Source organism: Squalius cephalus (assembly GCF_949319135.1).
Source record: "Squalius cephalus genome assembly, chromosome: 24".
Classification (NCBI taxonomy): Eukaryota; Metazoa; Chordata; class Actinopteri; order Cypriniformes; family Leuciscidae; genus Squalius; species Squalius cephalus.
Genome location: NC_137145.1, coordinates 21409312 through 21429041, shown reverse-complemented (window position 1 = coordinate 21429041; position 19730 = coordinate 21409312). Strand labels below are relative to the sequence as shown.

The 19730-nt window shown below is 36.0% G+C and overlaps 1 protein-coding gene across 2 annotated transcripts in view; it reads left to right on the top strand.

Annotated features, from left to right (window-relative positions):
• csgalnact1a (chondroitin sulfate N-acetylgalactosaminyltransferase 1a) overlaps window positions 1-17186 on the top strand; it is a 36375-nt gene extending 19189 nt beyond the window's left edge. For both annotated transcript variants that reach the window (XM_079862070.1, XM_079862069.1), the window contains exons 4-8: window positions 1387-1488; window positions 10454-10632; window positions 10914-11008; window positions 13091-13172; window positions 14928-17186. In XM_079862070.1, the coding sequence (XP_079718196.1) occupies window positions 1387-1488; window positions 10454-10632; window positions 10914-11008; window positions 13091-13172; window positions 14928-15217 (748 nt within the window). In that variant the 3' untranslated portion in view covers window positions 15218-17186. The remainder of the gene's footprint in view (window positions 1-1386; window positions 1489-10453; window positions 10633-10913; window positions 11009-13090; window positions 13173-14927) is intronic.
• Window positions 17187-19730: the final 2544 nt, after the last annotated feature.

Sequence of the window (19730 nt, the reverse complement as noted above, 5' to 3'; positions counted from 1 at the left end):
AAAAACAGCTTCTAGTTTTTTCGTGTGCATGCGCTTTTGTCGCTAAGTTATTCATTCAATCGTTTTCGTGTTTATGAATACTGGATGTGCTATTTCAAAAAGGCATTAACAAAACCCCATAACCACTGTTCAAAAGTTTCTAATGCTCACAACGGCTTCATTAATTGGATCAAAAATACAATAAAATCAGGATTATAGTGAAATGTTATTACAATTTAATGTAACTGTTTTTGGTTTCAATATGTTTGACAGTGTTTTCAAAGCTGAATTTTCAGCATCATTACTCCAGTCTTCAGTGTCACATGATCCTTCAGAAATCAGTCTAATATGATGATTTGATGTTCAAGAAACATTTATTATTATGGTCAATGTTGAAAACAGTTGTGCTGCTCAATATTTTTGTGGAAACCGTAATACATATTTTTTAGGATTCTTTGATTAATACAAAGTTCAAATTAACAATTTATTTAAAATAGAACATTTTTGTAACATTATGAATGCTTTTACTGTTATATTTAATGCACCCTTGCAATAAATCTTACTGACCCCAAACTTTTGAATGGTAGTGTATTTATATGATAATTTATGTATTTTTTTTCTTTCTCAGATTATAGAGATTATAGATTTACCTCTCATTATACAGAGGTATGGCACATTATATCGGAGAACTATGAGCTCCAGAGATGTTGATAAATGTTTAATAAATAAGGAAAATTAGGTTTGAATGTGGCACGGGCAATATGCCCATTCCAGTTCCCATGCTTCTCTCCATACTTTTGTTCAATAAAATGGTAAGAAGACCTAAAAATGGTAAAAACAAAAAAGATGTCTCTTTCCCATTCAAGTTTTCCCCCCTCAGGGATTAAACCAAATCTGAACTGCTAAACTAGCACTAACCATCAAAAATCATCACGTCACACTTTAGAACTGAAGCATCTCTGAAGTCTAACCATGCCTTTATTGTGCGTTGGACATAAAAAGATCATGTTCAGGATCTTCTCAAAACACTCGCCACACTTCTGTCAGAATGTGGCTGCTTCAGATCAGGAATCTCCCGCTAGCACTGCAGTCCTTGTGTGTTGCGATTGCAGTGGCCCTGTAGGGTGAGCTTGTCTTGTCAAAATCTGCAACAGTGTCTTCATACATGCTTCTCTCAAGGCCAACTCAATAGCTCTTTCATCTTGCAGAATTTCTTCCCACTGAGCTCATTGCAATGCATTCTGGGATTTATAATGTATATAATTATGCTACCTATTTTTATGATGCCTACTCTACCCACGATGCTTTGTATAGTTTTTGTTGTAGTAATGCAAAATATTTTGATTTGGCATCACAGTATATCAGTTATAGACCTCAGTGTGTGTTTGTTTCTGTGCATGTCTACAGAGAGGTGTGTGTGAAGCAGGATGGGCGGGTGCACCTCACCGTGGTTTACTTTGGAAGGGACCAGATGAACGAGGTCAAAGGAACCTTGGAGAACACATCGAGGTATGGCATGTTAATATATGTGTGTGTATCCACACAGTGGAGCAGATAAGGCTGAGGTTAAGGCTGAGAAATACAGTTATTCAAAAAGGAACCAGAGGGGTTTCATAAGTTCCTTCCAGTAATCCCGAATGCATTATGGGTATCGACCGAACTGTAGGTCTTTAAACTGATCAAATGAACACACTCAGCTTCTGCTATCAGTAAGTCTACATAGTGCTAATCAACATAAATAATTCCTTTAAATTTATAGATCAAGCAAGACTTAAAATATCCATCTTCATGAATATATTAAATGCTGAACGAGTTGTATTAATAAAAGATGATGATGATATACTGAGTAATAGTCAAATGCAGAGTCAGCTTGAATTTTTAACAAGATATATGCATCAAATTTTGGGTGGTGTTAAATGAATATATGTAATTTTACAATAGATATGAATAAATATTGGATTATAATATATCTTGTAATAAATATATAAATCATGATGTAGAATACATGACATTAATATGTAATTAATATATCTTTTAACAGTACAAAAAGAAGTATAATATAGCTTTTATACAGTACAATAAGTTCATAAACAAGCAATTCATAGCTTTCTTGGTCAAACAAAATATATTGGATTATTTCTATTTTTATATATATTATTATTATATTATATTATGCTGATGACATGTATAACAGGCGCCCTCTTAGGCCTGTTTCAGGGTGGATGTATTTTTCCGGTGCCCATGTTAAGAGATTGGAGCATTCACACTGTACACTGAGGCGGCGCGGTGCCGTGATCGTTTTGACGCCGAGTCTATTTTTGCTGCGCCACTGAATTAAAGCTGCAGTGCATTGTTCTTGTTAACACGAAACCTAACAAATTAGGTGTTCCATGTTTCACAATCACCATATGACATTCATTTTTTTTTATAAAATACACGGAAACATAATTGCCAGGACCTTTCACCAGACCATAAATTCATTGAAAGTCTTTGGGATGTGCTGGAGTAGACTTTATTGTCAATACAAAATCTTGATCAAAAATGTATATACCTCTTAATAGAAATATCATCACAACAATTATATCCATCAAGAGGTGCATACATTTTTGGTCACGATCTTGTATTGACAATGCAAGAGTCCATCACTCTGTAAAGTCTCCTCCAGGACATCCCAAAGACTCTCAATGAAGTTAACGTCTGGACTCAGAGGAGCCAATTCATGTGTGAAAATGATTCTTCACTCTCCTCACAACCATTCTTTCACAATTTGATCCTGATGAATCTTGACATTTTGTCATCCTGGAATATGGCCATGATGCGTCTTCCTAAGAAATGAAAATCTACACAATCCATCAATTAGGTTTTGAAGAACTGTTACCAAATATATAACATGTAAGAAACATTGCAATAATGATCCAATTATAAACTCTTAAGCATTTGCCTATTTAAATCCAAACAGCGACTTTTTTTTGCCGGGCGGTGTATATACTGTATATACAGCATGTTATATGCATATAGAGATATATATGTGTGGGACAGTAGGAGAGGGACACGGTCGCATCGCAGCAGAGTATGCTGCCCATCATAAATCAAAGCATGTCTAATATTCTTTGACTATTTGATATCATCAATCGCACTGGCACACACACCTCAAATCTGTAATCATGAGAGCACAGCTGGGGTTAGCGGCACTGTCGTGATTACAGATTGGAGGTCAGTGAATCTGCACTGTTAAACTGCAGTGACTCTGACCTCCATCCAGTGTGGAAATAACAGGTCACCTCAGATGCTGCTCGGAGGCAGATGAAATCAACAGAGCAGTTGATTGCCTGGAATCCAGCCAGGGTCATGCTGGAAAACTCCCTGCATTGCAGCGGATAAGATATCTCTCAATTCACAGGAAGAAAATGGCTTTTCTCTTTATGGAGAAGCATTGAAATGCAACTGGACTCATTGGTTTTCAGATCTATCTTCTTTGACCAGGTTGTTCCCACATACAAGGACACTTTTTGGAGTGGATTTGTTAGAGAAATGGGAAAGCAATGGCCTTGTACCTTTCAAGATAGGGAAGGGCCAATAATCAGCACAGCTTTTGTTCCTTCTGTGGGAATTCATTGGCTTCTCTCTGATCCAGAAATCAAGGGATCTTAATTCTTTCTGTACTTTAGACTAACTGGATTCTCCACAATTTCCTTATTGTTCATTCCAGCTCTCTTCCAGACATCTAGAGCTAATTGGTTGTAACTTCCCAGCAGACCTGAATGCTTATACCTTCATTTCTTAAAGTCATTTTCCTTAAATACAAGTTATAGGATTGACCCAAAAATGACATTTTTGTCATCATTTACTCACCGTCATGTCGTTCCAAACCCCGTTCATCTTCGAAACACAAAGGAAGATCTTTTTTGATGAATCTGAGAGATTACGGTCCCTCCATTGACGGTCTACACAACTACCTATTTCAAGCCCGTGAAAGGTATTAAGATGTCATTAAAGTAAACAAAGCACTTGCGTAGCTTAATAAAATTGAGGTTAAATCACTGGAGTCACATGGATTACTTTAATGATGTCTTTTTACTACCTTTCTGAGGCTTGAAAGTGGTAGTTGTGTAGACTGTCGATGGAGGGACAGAAAGCTCTCAGATTTCATTAATATCAGTATTCCATAATTACCTCAGAAAATCATTTTAATCAATCATTATATCATATTTATCATATTTACAAAAATGTTTTACAGCGTAGCCCTCCATTAGCATTCTAAGGGAGAAAGCATTTGTAAATGTATTGTTGCAGTAGATAATGCATCATATCATAAACAAGATGAATGACTATAAATGCATGAATCAAACCCACTTGGAATGGCCACAAGTTTTGACACGATTTTCCACACATCATTTTTGTGATTTATGTCCCTATATGTGGGTAGAGAAATAATTTGAGAAGAGGAAAATTGCTCACATTTGCTATTACCTTCATTTTGCACACACTTCATACAGTATCTGACAGTTGCTGCATTGGCTGACTGATCATTTGCATAAATGCTTGAATCCCACATCACCAAGAGTCACTTTCACTTTTGTCGCCTTGAATGACCAACGCCAACAACTTCTTACTTTAACTAAATGGCTGCTATTAGCCTGAGAGGTTGACTGAGAGAGCCTTGAAATAGCAGAAAGCATGAGACGAAATGATGATGAAAAACAATTAGAAGGGTCATTTTTCAATGCTCAGACTTCATCCTGTACTTTGTCTGACCAGCACAAATCCAGCAAGTGTTATTATACCACACACTGTAAAACTGGCAGGGCAGCTGTGGTTGGCAGAAATTTACCGTAAAAATACAGTAGAAGCATTTTAGGTTTTACAGATTTAACTTAAATTTACAACATATTTCATTAACTGAAATAATGTTAATATACCAACCTATACTAATATCTGTTTTGTACCTTTGTAATACAATGACAACCACCAAAAATGAGAAAGTCACATGATGAATCAAAGCTCATCACAAGAAGCTTTTCCTCAAGCTGAAAAGGTCAATACTAATATATAGAAGGTGCACGGTGTCATTCACACAAACACTGAACACCATCATGGGAACACACATGACATGAGAAAATGCAATAAACATTAACAACATTAGATGTAACATAAAACACTAATGTACGTAACTGATTCGAAAAAAAAAAAAAAACCTAAGAAAAATGGTTATTTCAATTGAAATGCATCAAATTTGAAGTGTCACATAGGGAATTCTGGGAATGTCAATTTGTTTTTTATACTGTAAATTACACAATGACTTGAAATTTAACAGTATTTTACGGGTAAGGTTAGATAACAGTTATTCACCATAGTAAGGAAACTTACTGTTAAACGGTTAACAGGTTTTTACTGTCACATTTTTACCGTTAAAATCACGATATTTTTTACAGTGCACAAAAAGAAATGGAAAATTACAATGGAAGCTTGTTTCCTCCACGGAATAACAAATAAAAAAGGTAATTGTGACTTTTGACAATTGTGACAATTGGTCATTGTGTCGCAGTTACCTTTTTTATTATTATTCTGTGGCGGAAACAAGCTTCCATAAATTGCAGCTTTACAACATCGTCCGTTGACGTGAAAACCCTTGAGATGGAGACATTCTTTTATTTCTCGAACCTTTGAAGATAAAGATCTCTTGAAACCACACAATCTTAAGATTAAACGACAATAGCAAGCATTGCAAGAGCAAGAAAATAAGTAGAATTATAAAAAACATAATGAATGTAATTTTATATATATATATATATATATATATATATATATATATATATATATATATATATATATATATATATATATATATATATATATATGGTCAGAATGGCCCAGATATGGTCAGAAACAATGCTCAGGTAGGCCGTGGCATTTAAACGATGCCCAATTGGCACTAAGGGGCCTACAGTGTGCCAAGAAAACATCCCCCACACCATTACACCACCACCACCAGCCTGCACAGTGGTAACAAGGCATGATGGATCCATGTTCTCATTCTGTTTACGCCAAATTCTGACTCTACCATCTGAATGTCTCAACAGAAATCGAGACTCATCAGACCAGGCAACATTTTTCCAGTCTTCAACTGTCCAATTTTGGTGAGCTCGTGCAAATTGTAGCCTCTTTTTCCTATTTGTAGTGGAGATGAGTGGTACCCGGTGGGGTCTTCTGCTGTTGTAGCCCATCTGCCTCAAGGCTGTGCGTGTTGTGGCTTCACAAATGCTTTGCTGCATACCTCGGTTGTAACGAGTGGTTATTTCAGTCAAAGTTGCTCTTCTATCAGCTTGAATCAGTCGGCCCATTCTCCTCTGACCTCTAGCATCAAGAAGGCATTTTCGCCCACAGGACTGCCGCATACTGGATGTTTTTCACACCATTCTTTGTAAACCCTAGAAATGGTTGTGCGTGAAAATCCCAGTAACTGAGCAGATTGTGAAATACTCAGACTGGCCCGTCTGGCACCAACAACCATGCCACGCTCAAAATTGCTTAAATCACCTTTCTTTCCCATTCTGACATTCAGTTTGGAGTTCAGGAGATTGTCTTGACCAGGACCACACCCCTAAATGCATTGAAGCAACTGCCATGTGATTGGTTGATTAGATAATTGCATTAATGAGAAATTGAAATCCTTTAGGTGAGTGTGTGTATATGTATATATGTATGTATGTATGTATGTATATATATATATATATATATATATATATAAAAATTAATAAAAAATCTGATAAAATAAACGACAGAAATGTTCGCTCTTTTGAAGCCACACACACACTCACACACACATTGCTGTTAAGAATCTGTAGATGCTTCACTGCTATAAGACCATTAGTGTCAGTCCTCACAGAAGTAGGTAGATGTGATATCCGGATCTGCCGGGCAAAGTCAATCCATACACATGAATAATTTGTGTTCATTTGAGAAAGGGAAGAGAGTGTAAGTAACACTGCATTATACAAACCATGTTAATATTGATGATGGCATTTATAATCCAAGTGCTCATTATGAAATAACCACAATTAAGCATCACCCTGAAGTGATCAGACATGCTAGTAACTATGTGTTGATTCATTTAGATATAGTTTGGGCTATATCTAGCTCCAGAATTGAGCTAAATCTAATAAAAACCAGGCTAAGTATACTGTATATACACTATATGTATACTTATATCTATCTATCTTATCTATCTGTCTGTCTGTCCCAAAGCTGAAGTGAAATGGAAAAAAATGCAATGAATGACGGAATGAAAACTATCCTAGACAGCCTTTGAAAACAAGTCAGTGTCATACAAAGAAATATTTGGAGTGTTTTTTGTTCTGTTTTTTTATGGCTGATGGTGAATTGAATATCACATGCATGCTGAAACGCCCCGGGCTCTTTTCCAAATCTGTTCCGCTAATGTGACTTAAATCAAATCTTGTTTATTACAAACGGCTATTTGTAACTGCTCTAAATCTTCACGACTAGTGGCTCTTGAACACTTTTTTTGCCGGCTATACTGTATGTTAACAATGACTGGTTTTTATTCAGTGTAACTCCCATGGGTTGCAGCAATATTTTCGTGGGTTATGAATCTCGGTCAGGGAAAGTAGGTGCTTTTTTTTTTTTTTTTTTTTTTTTTTTTTTTTTTTCAGGCAGACATTCTGGCCTATTTTTTGCATTGGGCCAATGAGAGCAGCGGGCAACCACATGTGACAGGTGCTTTACAAGCATTTTTCTAGTGTCTGAATGCTTGTGGCTCCAGGGTTTTATTGCTTTTTTATGAATACCATCTTTTCTGTCTTTTTGTGTCCTGTTCATGTTTGCATGCCACCAAACCAAAGTTTAGAGCTGGTAAGATTTTTTTGTTTTTGAAAGAAAAAAATACAGTAAGACAATAATATTATGAAATGTTATTACAAATTATTATATTTAAAATGAATATATTTATATTAATTAATTAATAATAATAATAATTATTATTATATATTAGTATTGATATATTTAAAACTGTAATTTATTCCAGTGATGGTAAAGCTGAATTTTCAGCATCATTACTCCAGTCTTCAGTGTCACATGATCCTTCAGAAATCATTGGTAACACTTTACTTAAAGCCTTTATGTATAATGCATTATAAACGTATTCATAATGTAGCCTACATTTATAATGCATCAAATCTTTTCATAAATAATTGTAATCAAAGTTAAAATGCAATATAATGTTTGCAGATTACTTGTTACATCTGAAATTGGTTGTTTGTCATGTGTTTTAATGCATTATACTTTCTAAAGGTGTAACAATTAATAGATATTATATCTAGTATTAAAATGCATTATAACTGTGGTTACATTTAGTCATGAGACCAAGCAATGCATTACAATGCATAATTCATGTATTAAAATACTTTTATAAAGCATTATGTATGAAGGCTTTGAGTAAAGTGTTACCAAATCATTCTAATATACTGATTTGACGCTCAAGAAACATTATAATTATTATCAATGTTGAAAATTGTTGTGCTGCTTAATATTTTTGTGGAAACCATGATCAGGTTTTTTTTTTTTTTTTTTTTTTTTTTTTGCCCAAACTCAAAACCGTTGTAAAAAACAAAAACAACAAAATGTACGTTTATTTAAAAAAGTCTTTCTCAGGCCAAAGGCTGATCCTCTCTCCATTAGAGTGGAGTGTTTGATAACATGGTGATTCACTGCTAGTGATTCAGTAATATAAAGGAAGTGTCTCTTCCTGTTCCTGCTAAAACAGCTGTATGGCTTTAATAGCAGGTATTATCTCTGCACTCTGTGTGTGGTGGCATTGAGCTTTTATACAGCTTGGCTCAAGCCCAGCACATTACACTTTAATCATCTAGTGTGTCTCTGTGTCTATGCGGTTGATTGTATTCATAGTCACACAGACTGGCTGAGGATGCCTGTTATTCCCTCTATCCATGAGAAGTGATGCAGGTCACGCTGTAAAATCTGCACCCGCCATCAATCACAGCACATCTTTCACTACCGTCACAATCGACTTAATTTCCCCCCAACAGACAGTGAGATGTGTATATTTAGTGCGCTTAGTTTTAGTGGTAATGTACTCTTTGTATTCATGTTGGATTCACATGGTTTTGAAAAACTTTGGTACCATTTTCATTAAAAATATTTTCAATCTTTTGACAGTCTTTAAATTCTTTAAGATAAAAAGTTTTAGAGAGGCCATATTGTGCCCTTTTTCACAGTCTTGATTTAGTTTTTGGGCTCTACTAGAACAGGTTTTCATGCTTGAATGTTCAGAAAACACATTATTTTTCCTATATTTGACATTGTTGCTGCACCTCTCTTCTCAGTCTGTCAGAAATGCTCTGTTTCGTTCCTGTCTCTATGAAGCCCCTCCTTCTGAAAAGTACATTGTTCTCTGATTGGTCGGCTGGATCAGCGTGTTGTGATTGGTCAACTACTTCCAGCGTGTTTGGGAAATGTCCCCTTACCATAACCACGAGTTTCAACACAGTATTAACCCTTTATTTTTCTTATGCCTTGGGTGGGAATTATTTAAATGAGGGATATTCATTTTGGGGGTGGGACTTGGGTGCTGACCATGCTGATTGCTTGAGTTCACGCAGCATTTTGATTGGTTGACTCAACGCAGCATTTTAATTCAACCACCATTGTTAAAAGTCTGTCGCGGTGCGTGCAGTAAGGGTTGTTTGCTATTCGAATTAACAATGGAGTTTAAAAAATACGACCGATGGACCGACGACGAGGTTCAGGCTTTATTAAGCTTATATGCGGAGGACGAAATCCAGTGGGAACTGGTCGCGCACAGTCCTACGTCACCGGACTATTTGCCTAATCTTCACGGTACTTTAGACCACGATGGAATCGCAAACAGCAATTGATCTGGGGGGGGGGGAAAGTTCCTGGGACAAATTGTTCCGGGTAATTTCAGTGGAAACGCGGCTATACACACGAAAATTATGTCAAAATACCCGTCTCCTCAAGTATTATCTCGGTTATGTCATAAGTGAACAGTTGAGAAAGAAACCGGATGTGTGTCAGTATATGCGATCCGTGCATTCGGTCTTAAAGTGACAGCAGCCTAATATTCCTGCTGTCATTAATGTTAATAAAATAAAATAAAAATACAGCTTTAACAAAGATGAACGTGTTTATTTGTTACATTTTACATGTTAGCAGCTTGTATGATAAGTGTGCCGCATAAAGTGTGATTACCAAGCATCATCTCCAGGTGCTCCCTTGAGAACCAGACCAAAACAATCATGTGCTCCCCTCATAATAGGTCCTCTTTAAAGTAAAAAAACATTGATATTTTAATTGATCTGGACACATAGTCATGAAGGTCTACAGATGCTTGTGATTTGTTTCCTGATTTGTCTCCTGTTGATATGGCATTCCAGTTCCAGTGACCGTTATGAGACAGTCTGTGATTTTCTTGCAGGGAGCTGAACTTCCGTAACTTCACTCTGATCCAGCTGAACGAGGAGTTTTCTCGGGGTCGAGGGCTGGATGTGGGCGCTCGTGCCTGGAAGGGAGGCAATGTCCTGCTCTTCTTCTGTGACGTGGACATCTTCTTCACAGCCGACTTCCTGAACACATGTCGTCTTAATGCCCAGCCCGGTGAGAGAAAAGAGGAAACACTGTATATAGCCCCAAAAAGTATTTGGACACTTAAAAATGGCCAACATTGATAATAATCAGAGATGTTTCCTGAGCAGCAAATCACCATATTAGAATGATTTCTGAAGGATCATGTGATAATTCAGGAATACCTTTGACCAGTAGTGTATTTATATGGTTTCTGAGACTATTAGAGAGAGGATGGCCATCTAATAAAGTGCTTTATTGTCGTGTTGGTATCATAGCCAGCTGTGTGATGGCATTGTCTTACTCTGTCTTAGGAAAGAAAGTGTTTTACCCAGTTCTCTTCAGCCAGTACAACCCAGCTGTAATCTACGGCAGCCACGATCACACCCCCCCTGTGGAACAGCAGCTGGTAATGCAACTCATTTCATCAGGAGATTAAAATGCTTCATCAAGTTTGATGTGATTAATTGCTGCATTGTGATGGAACACGCAATCATCACGGTCGCGTGGCATTGATATTCTGGACGTGTAGATAATAAAGAGCTTGATTAAATGTGCTGATAATGCGCAAATGCTGATTGTAGTGAGAAAATCTATTGGCCTATATATTGGACTATAATAATAATGGACTATATATTTTGCAATATTTATATATATATAAAAAAAGTTTTTGCTATTATTAGAGTGATGTAATTTAGCTATTACCATGCATATTAGGGACAAATGGGAGGAAAAGCATATACAAGTTAGTCTCTCTCTCTCTTAACTGCATTTTGCAAAAAAAGACCCTTCATGATTTTGTTCCATATATATCCGTTTTGATAGGTTAATGCAATGTTATCTAGTGGCTATTAATGTATTCTAGTTTCAGTTTTCTAGTTACGTTTTTATTTTTATTTCAGTGAAAATACTTAAAATATTTTTTGTTTTATTTTTTCGTTAAAAGTGCTGTGCAGGTATGTTCAATATATATATATATTTTTTTACTGTACTAAAGCATAAAAGTAGCATATGTTTGTAGAGCTTTAGAAACATGCAAAATTCGGTAACACTTTATTTTACAGTGTCCTTGTTACATATGTTACATGTACTTACCATAGTAATAACAGTAAATTATGCATAATTACAATCAACTAACTCTCAACCAAATCCTTATCCTACCCTAACATTATAGTAAGTACATGTTGTTAATTACTATTACTCAGTACTTAAATATATAATTACACTGTAACAATGACACCTTAAAATAAAGTGTAACCCAAAATTCAAATACTTGTTTCTTTGAAAAACAATGCAAGAGCCAGTTATTCTACTTTGAATGTGCGTTTCAGGTCGAAATGTGTTTTGTTTTGGTTTGTGTGATCTTGCCCACTGACAGTTTACCCAGTAGTATTTCCACACCCGGGTTGCCAGTTGGTGGAAAGCACAGTGTATTGCAGCCATGGAAGCCAGCAAACAAACTGACAGAAAACTTAAAGGCACACTATGCAGTTTCTGTTTTTCTCAAACAGCAACCCCTAGAGTCGATGCGGAGTACTTGTATTTAACGTAACTGTCGTAAAACCACTCACGCGGAGCCGTCTCTGCACTCGTCCGACCGCGCTTTCTTCGTCTTCTTCGTCGACTCTGCCATGATTCACGTCTGAAATGTGTGCTGGTATCTTCAATAGAGGCTGCTTCATATGTTGTGCCGTAAAGCAAGTCGTGATTCTCGCAAGATTTGTCGGGGCGCCACCTCTCAAACTTGCATTGCTGGTTTTGTCAGCAGCGTGATTCGCCCTACTACGAGTTTGTTTACCATCAAAATTATTTCGAAGCTGTTATATTAAGATACAAATGTTGCATAGTGTGCCTTTAAGATTACAATGGAGGCGTTTCAGGGAGTTCAGAAACCATGCTTACTGAAATAGAGAATAACTCCCTTTGGAGTGACATTGTGCTTTGTAACTTTGCAAACCTTTTCCATGGTCAAACAGCAACTTCCCGCCCACTTTCAGTTTCCTCAGAAGTATTTCAATACCCTGAGTTGTCAATTGGTGGAAAACACAGTGTAACTTCAGCCGTGAAAGCCAGCAAACTGGGTCAGAGATCGCAGATTCTACCCAACCTAAAAAGCCTCGGCATTCATCTAAAAAGCTCCATGACCAGAGGCATAAATATTGGAGATGCGTTTGAGAGATGGCTCTCTGGCAGAGGGTCTGAGGAGGGCGGGGGAAACAACTCTCTCCAATATTTTGAATTTGGACTGCAGTACCAATTTCAACCACTAGCTGTCAATATTACATACTGCACCTTTTAACGATAATAACACTTGTTGAAATTCTTTTCAAATCACCATTCTTTGAGTTTGTTATATAGTTACTGGCAACTGGCAGTTTTATTTACTCACCAAATCAATTTTTACACACATTTGCGACTTGGCAAGTGATAAAATTGGACCGTGAATGAGACTCAAGATACCCATCAGTCATCAGTATTCACTCTTTTACAGATCATTAAAAAGGACACTGGCTTTTGGAGGGACTTTGGGTTTGGAATGACCTGCCAATACAGATCCGACTTCATCAATATAGGTAAATGTCCTATTTAAGATCGTTTTGAATGTAAAAAGCACTTATGTAGAGACAGTATGTAGAAGTGAAATACAAACCATCAAATAATAATGCAATCTCAGTGAACACAACAGGTCCGATTGTGAGAATCAAGCAGTTCTCATGACTTAACCGATTACCTGTGTGGACATGAGTAACATTACCTGACACAATAAGGGCTGATACTGCGGAGTAGCAGAGTTTAGTAGAGTCACATGACATGGACATCTCAGCTGACAGATGGCAAAAATACTATGTTCCATTAAGGGAAGTCAATACTTTGTTTCATAAGCACAATTAAGCAAATACATAATCTACACCATAAACTGTTCAAATGGAGATTCAGACTGAACAAATACACATTTACACGCTTTCCTACACAATAACACAGGAACAGACAACAGAGCCGTTTGTCCTGAGGGAAGTTCAGACTTCCTTTTAACAACAACAGATGATGCATGTAAATAACGTGTTCATTCAACATTTTCTTTTTGGCGGATGCATTATTGCAGCTGACCGCATTAACAATACAGGGGTCAGATTTAAATGCGCTGTTGCTGCCTTAAATAGACAGGAATAATAAGCTATTTCTGCCTGATTGACAAAACAATCTTTAGAATACAATTCTTCTTGACTGCCTTTTTCTTCTCTTAAAGGAATAGTTTACACAAAAATTACAATTATTTAATCATTTACCTAAATTACATTCATTCTTCTGTGGAACTCAAAAGGATCTTTGTGGGTTTTTTTTTTTTTTAAATGATGTTTTTTGTAAATTGTTTCAACATGGAAAAAATATTACACAATGTTTAGTGCTAAATGGTTATAAAAAGGTAAACTAAATATGTATAAATCAACAAAAGTACAGAAAGTACAAAATTTAACTGATTAATCCTTTATCCATGATGTTGATTCACCCATGAATAAACATTTAAATGTCAGATGGGTATGGACAGAGACAGCTGAAACATTTTTCAGAATATCATGTTTCTGTTACACAGAAGAAAGAAAGTCGTAAAGGTGTGTAAGGACAGGAGGAGAGTGAGTAATTTTTTTGATGAACTGTCCCTTTAAGAAGTCATTGAGATTTTAACTGAACATGTTGAGACTATAGCCACTTTCCCACCATTAGGGTGAACCATTCTCTTTGCTTAACTGTTCCATTTCTTGCTGATCCGGCCCAGCCGGTATGGATATGGTTTTATTTATGTATATAATGTGATATATATATATATGTATATATATATATATGCAAAATTTCTTAAATTATACATGCATGTTTGTGTATTTATATACAAAATAATTATACACAGTACACACATATTGTGTAAACAAACATTTATTTTGGATGTGATTAATCGCGATTAATCGCTTCACAGCCCTAGATTACTTTTTCAAATAAGTAGTGCAAGTTACTTTGTTTTCCCATGTATTGACTGACAGGTCTCTTATCCCCATGTTGAGAGAAATGTGGTCCAGAGGCGTTGTGTGTTCTGTAACGGTTTGTAACCGTGCCGTGCCTAACCAATCTCAAGTGGAAATATAACTGGAACCGTTCCTTACCGTTCTTAAAACCATTTGGCCAGAAGAATTTGCTAGAATTTGGATTTTAGCATCTTGAGAAGACTGCCAGTAAATGTTGAGCTCCACATCTCTATTGCTTGAGGGTTCCATCTTTTGCTATTCAAGGAATGTGATAATGTTCATGGCCCTATTGACTGTCTCCTACTCTTCCAGGGGGTTTCGATGTGGACATTAAAGGCTGGGGCGGCGAGGACGTGCACCTGTACAGGAAGTACCTCCACAGTAATCTACTAGTAGTGCGCGCCCCGTCCCGTGGCCTCTTCCACCTGTGGCATGAGAAGCGCTGCGCGGACGAGTTACCCCCGGACCAGTACAAGATGTGCATGCAGTCCAAGGCCATGAACGAAGCGTCGCACGGCCAGCTGGGAATGCTGCTCTTCCGACACGAGATCGAGGCTCACCTCCGCAAACAGAAACAGAGGAGCGGAGCCAAAAAAGCTTGATGGATGTTACCTCTTCTTTACATGCTCTCAAAGGGATAGTTCACATGAGGACATTCTGTCCTCGTTTACTCGCGCTCGTGATTTTGCCGTTCTTTGTTCTGTGGAAGCAAAATGTTCTGGTTGTTCTTTTCACTGCACAATAAAGTCATCATAAAAGGGGTCCACATGAAGCCCAACATTACAAAATCTTGTTCTGTTTCTACCGTCTTGGAAATCCTGGAATATAGCACAAACATTAGGGCTGTATGGGTACTGACAGAAGTTTCATGATTCGATTCCGGTTTGCAGACTGATTCAATCCCGATCTCGATTCACAAGCTTTTCATTTCAGTTTGATCACGATTCAGTTTGATTCAATGCGTATACAAACATTTTAATTGAACATTAGGCAGTTTTTATATTAATAAAATTATCCTAATAACTTTTAATGATATAATTACTGCAGTTAGTTTTTTTAAATATAAATATTTAAAGTCCCTTCTGAAAAAAACAACAACAGCAAGAAACCATCAGAGAAGTTCTAATATTTTCCACTACAAATACCATTACAAACATTACAAACCATCAACTGTTAATTATTAAAACCTTTACCAAATGGTTTCCAGTAGCATAGTTGGCAAGTTTCCCGGCACAAATGGGTTACTTGTTTTTTTGTTTTTGTTTTTTCCTGTGGTTTAAGGGTTTGACATGGCATAAACTGTAATTGAATTAAATTAGTGTATTAAAATATTTTACATACCAATGCAAAAAACTGCTAGATTATGAGGGAAATTTGTGAGGGAGGGGCTTTCAGCTCCTTTATGAAAACAGACTTTGTGATTTTTAAGTTGAAATTGTGAATAACACATAACAGTGACTGTAAAATATGTATTTTAGGTATGGGTGTGGCATATGTTGAGTTTTGATATTTGGATGGGTCATTTGGGCTTGTTTTGGGCTATTTTTGATTGGCCTTTGGCCTGGTTTTGTTACACAGACCTGGCAATCCTGTTTTGAGCCATATTCCATGAGGATTTAGTGATTTTAACATGCCACCAATAGAAGGCAACAAATTACCAGTAGAGACCCACAGGGACCATTACAGTTTCAGTCACAACCAATACAATTCCCATTATAGCCATTAAAACCATTACAAATTCAGTGAGGGTTTCTATTAGTTTTTCGTCAGTAGGGATGTGCCTGTCATAAACACTGTTTTCATGACGGATTTATTCAAACATTAAATAGCCTATTGAAGAACAAGTTAAGGAAAAGTATAGTACATAGCAAAATGCTCCTTTCTAGAGTTCATTTTTCTAGTTGACTATCGAGTTTGTGAATGACATTTTTGACGTAGCATTAAGTGATGTTGTTTGCAAGCTGTTTTATTGACGTCTTTCCGCAGTTGAAACACTGATTGGCCGACTTAATGACACGTGTTCACGATCAGTGTTCACGTGCGTCTGCTTTGCTGAAGGCTAGCGATCTGTCACGCCACAGGAAAGAGCGCCAAAACGCCAATTTATTGTTTGAACATTGCAATTGACAGAACTGCAAAGCTGAGACTTTGTTTCATATCAAAAGTAGCAATGCAAAAGCTTATTGAGATTTATTGAATGGGAGGCGCGCTACAAATATTCAAGTTTTGTTCACGCATCAACTTGGGATTTAATACTCAAGATTGGTTCATCAAAATGAGAATCGATTAACATTGACAAATTGTCATGTTCAACCCAGTCCTATTTAAAATAGGTAGCCTACTTTTGCTGCGTTTTTGACGTTTTAAAGTGCATTGTATTAATCACATGGAAAAGAGCAACCTGTACATTCTTCAGAATTTCTCCTTTTGTGTTCCACACATCCACAGTGATTCGGCTGGAACGACACGAGCGCGAGTAAATGGCGACAGAATTAATTGATGTTATGCATGAGAGGATAAGTGGAGGAATTATACAGTACTGCCTTCAGTGAAGAGCCGGTTTTAGTAAGACTGACGCACACACCCAAACAATGAGATAACCGAGAGACGCCACAGGAACAGAGCATTTAGACAGACGTTCCCTAAAGACAAGATAGTGAAGCGTGGGTGTGCAGCAGAGGACCTTCAGTCTCCTTGGATTCCTACAAAATGATCGAGATGCAGCTCATGCTGTGTCTGTGATGCACTTGATAAACTGCTGTCTTTTGGAAAGAGTTCTGTACTATACACTTAACTAGTACAATTTTTTTTTTTTTTTTTTTTTTTTTTTTTGGGAATGCAATAAAATGCCTTATTGCTGTTAATGTATAATTGTGAATTGTTGCGTAAGACTATTAAGGGTCTTCATGCATGTATCTAGACAACTGTCCTGACAGTTTACATGACGAGCGGTTCAAAGAACTGCAATTCATTTTATGTTAGCCTTGATTTTTTAATGTTGTGGCGCCGCCTAGTGGTGCCAACTGGTTAAAATCGAAATTGGAAATTGGAAATCAAATTCTAATATTGATTTTTAGAGTGACCAAGAATCATACTTGATCATTTGTATTGAAGGATTCGATGAGTATTATGAGTACTGAATAGTATTGGTTAGAGATTATTTAATGATTCTTCCAAATGCTTGTATTTGTTCACAATTTACAATCTTCAGATTTAGCAGATTTTTTTTAAGTTCATGCAGAATACAAGTCTGTCGGGTATAAAAAGACATCAGGGTGCAAAGCACTTCTATAGCGGTGTACAATGGCTTAAAATAATTATTTATTGGGGGACCTTTTTCACCCCAAAACTCAAAGCTTGTATGTCTATTTGTATTCTTTAAATATGTTGTTTTAGGGACAAACTCGTTCTCATTTGTTGTAAATGAAAAATCATTTAGATTTTGTGAGGACAAAGCAGAAAATAAAGCAAAAGAATGTGACTAATTTTCATGCGTCTTCATTTATTTACTAATATCATCGACTACGATTGAGAATGCGTTGTGTGGCCTTCACCGCTAGATGGCAACATTGCATCATTTCAGACGGGATGAACATTCTGTAGGCCTACTGTTTTCTGATTATGCATACTATATTTAGATTTTTGAAAATGTATAACAATACACTATTTATTTTTAAATATTTGTATTGACTTAAAGTCATATTTTCTTATTTTTGTTTTATTCAGTCATTAAATTACTAGCCTACATTATTTCTTTTTACATAGGCCTACTTTAAACAATGTAAACATTAGATTTTACTGCTCACTATATTTCTCACAACCTTCTTATTTAAAAAAAAAAAAAAAAAAAAAAAAAAAAAATATATATATATATATATATATATATATATATATTATATATTATAGACATTTGCTACGATAAACATTATTATTAACGATATCATTATTATCCAATATTTCAAAATTAGGCTTTTCACACAATATGTATTTATAAATTCCATTTAGCCTAATTAAATTTGACAGAAATCTGTTCAACCTACATGCTATAGTGGATAAATGTTCGTGCCATCGGTATAGTACTTACGGTCCTGTAGAAACCGTCAGGATTTTAAAACGTTACCGACTTGGTCCTCCACATTGATTTTGCTCTGCAAGCGTTCTGCACGGTGCAATACAAGACTTTAGCGCACATCGGTTTATATCATGCCAATTTATAAATTCAAGCGATTTTAAACTATAAAGTAGCTAGCCTACTCTTCACCATACTCTCAAAACCTGCTACTGTCTACTATTGGCTGCCTGTAGGCCTATTATTAATGAGAATCAAACAACAACAAAAGAAAAGCTTTAACTTACTATATTATATATATATTTAATTTTCATCTATATTTAACTTATACAATTATGACTATGCAGAGTTATTTTATATTTGATTATTCAATTTCTGTGGTATTTTTACTTGAATAGGCCTTCTACTGTTGCATGTATACCTGAAAAAATATACAGCATTGTTTAATTTGTATCTTTATTCTATTGTATGCATATATATTTATGCTACTGCTTCTAATGTTCTAATTCATTTTATTTCTGAATATTGCAACAAAATAAGCTACCTCATAAAAACATACATTGTGTTTTTAAAGTAAATGTTGAAGTAGGCTATTTTTTTTTTTTTTTTTTACCATGGTAGACTATCTACTTTGGTATCGAGTATCGTGTAGGCTACTTTTGGTGGTATCGGTATCGACTCGATTTTTGGTATCGTGGCATCACAGCTACTAATCACTGTTCAACAGTGTAATTGGATTACTGTTGTAAATTCTCTCTAAAAAGTAAACTTATTACTTATTACTTTCTAAATCCTATATTAACCTCGACCAGTTGAACAATACAAGTATAGACATGAAACGGCACTTTTAATTAAAATAAATAAAATAAAATTGCTTAAATTATTCTTGAACCGACCAACGTATTTAAATGAAGGTTACATTTAAAAACATTTGATCATTAGACGTTACATTTTGATGTTAAATCCACTATTGTTTTATAAAGGCTACGGCTAGATTGTTTTAGTCTACAGTACCATTTAACACAATTGCATCAGATAAAAGAATA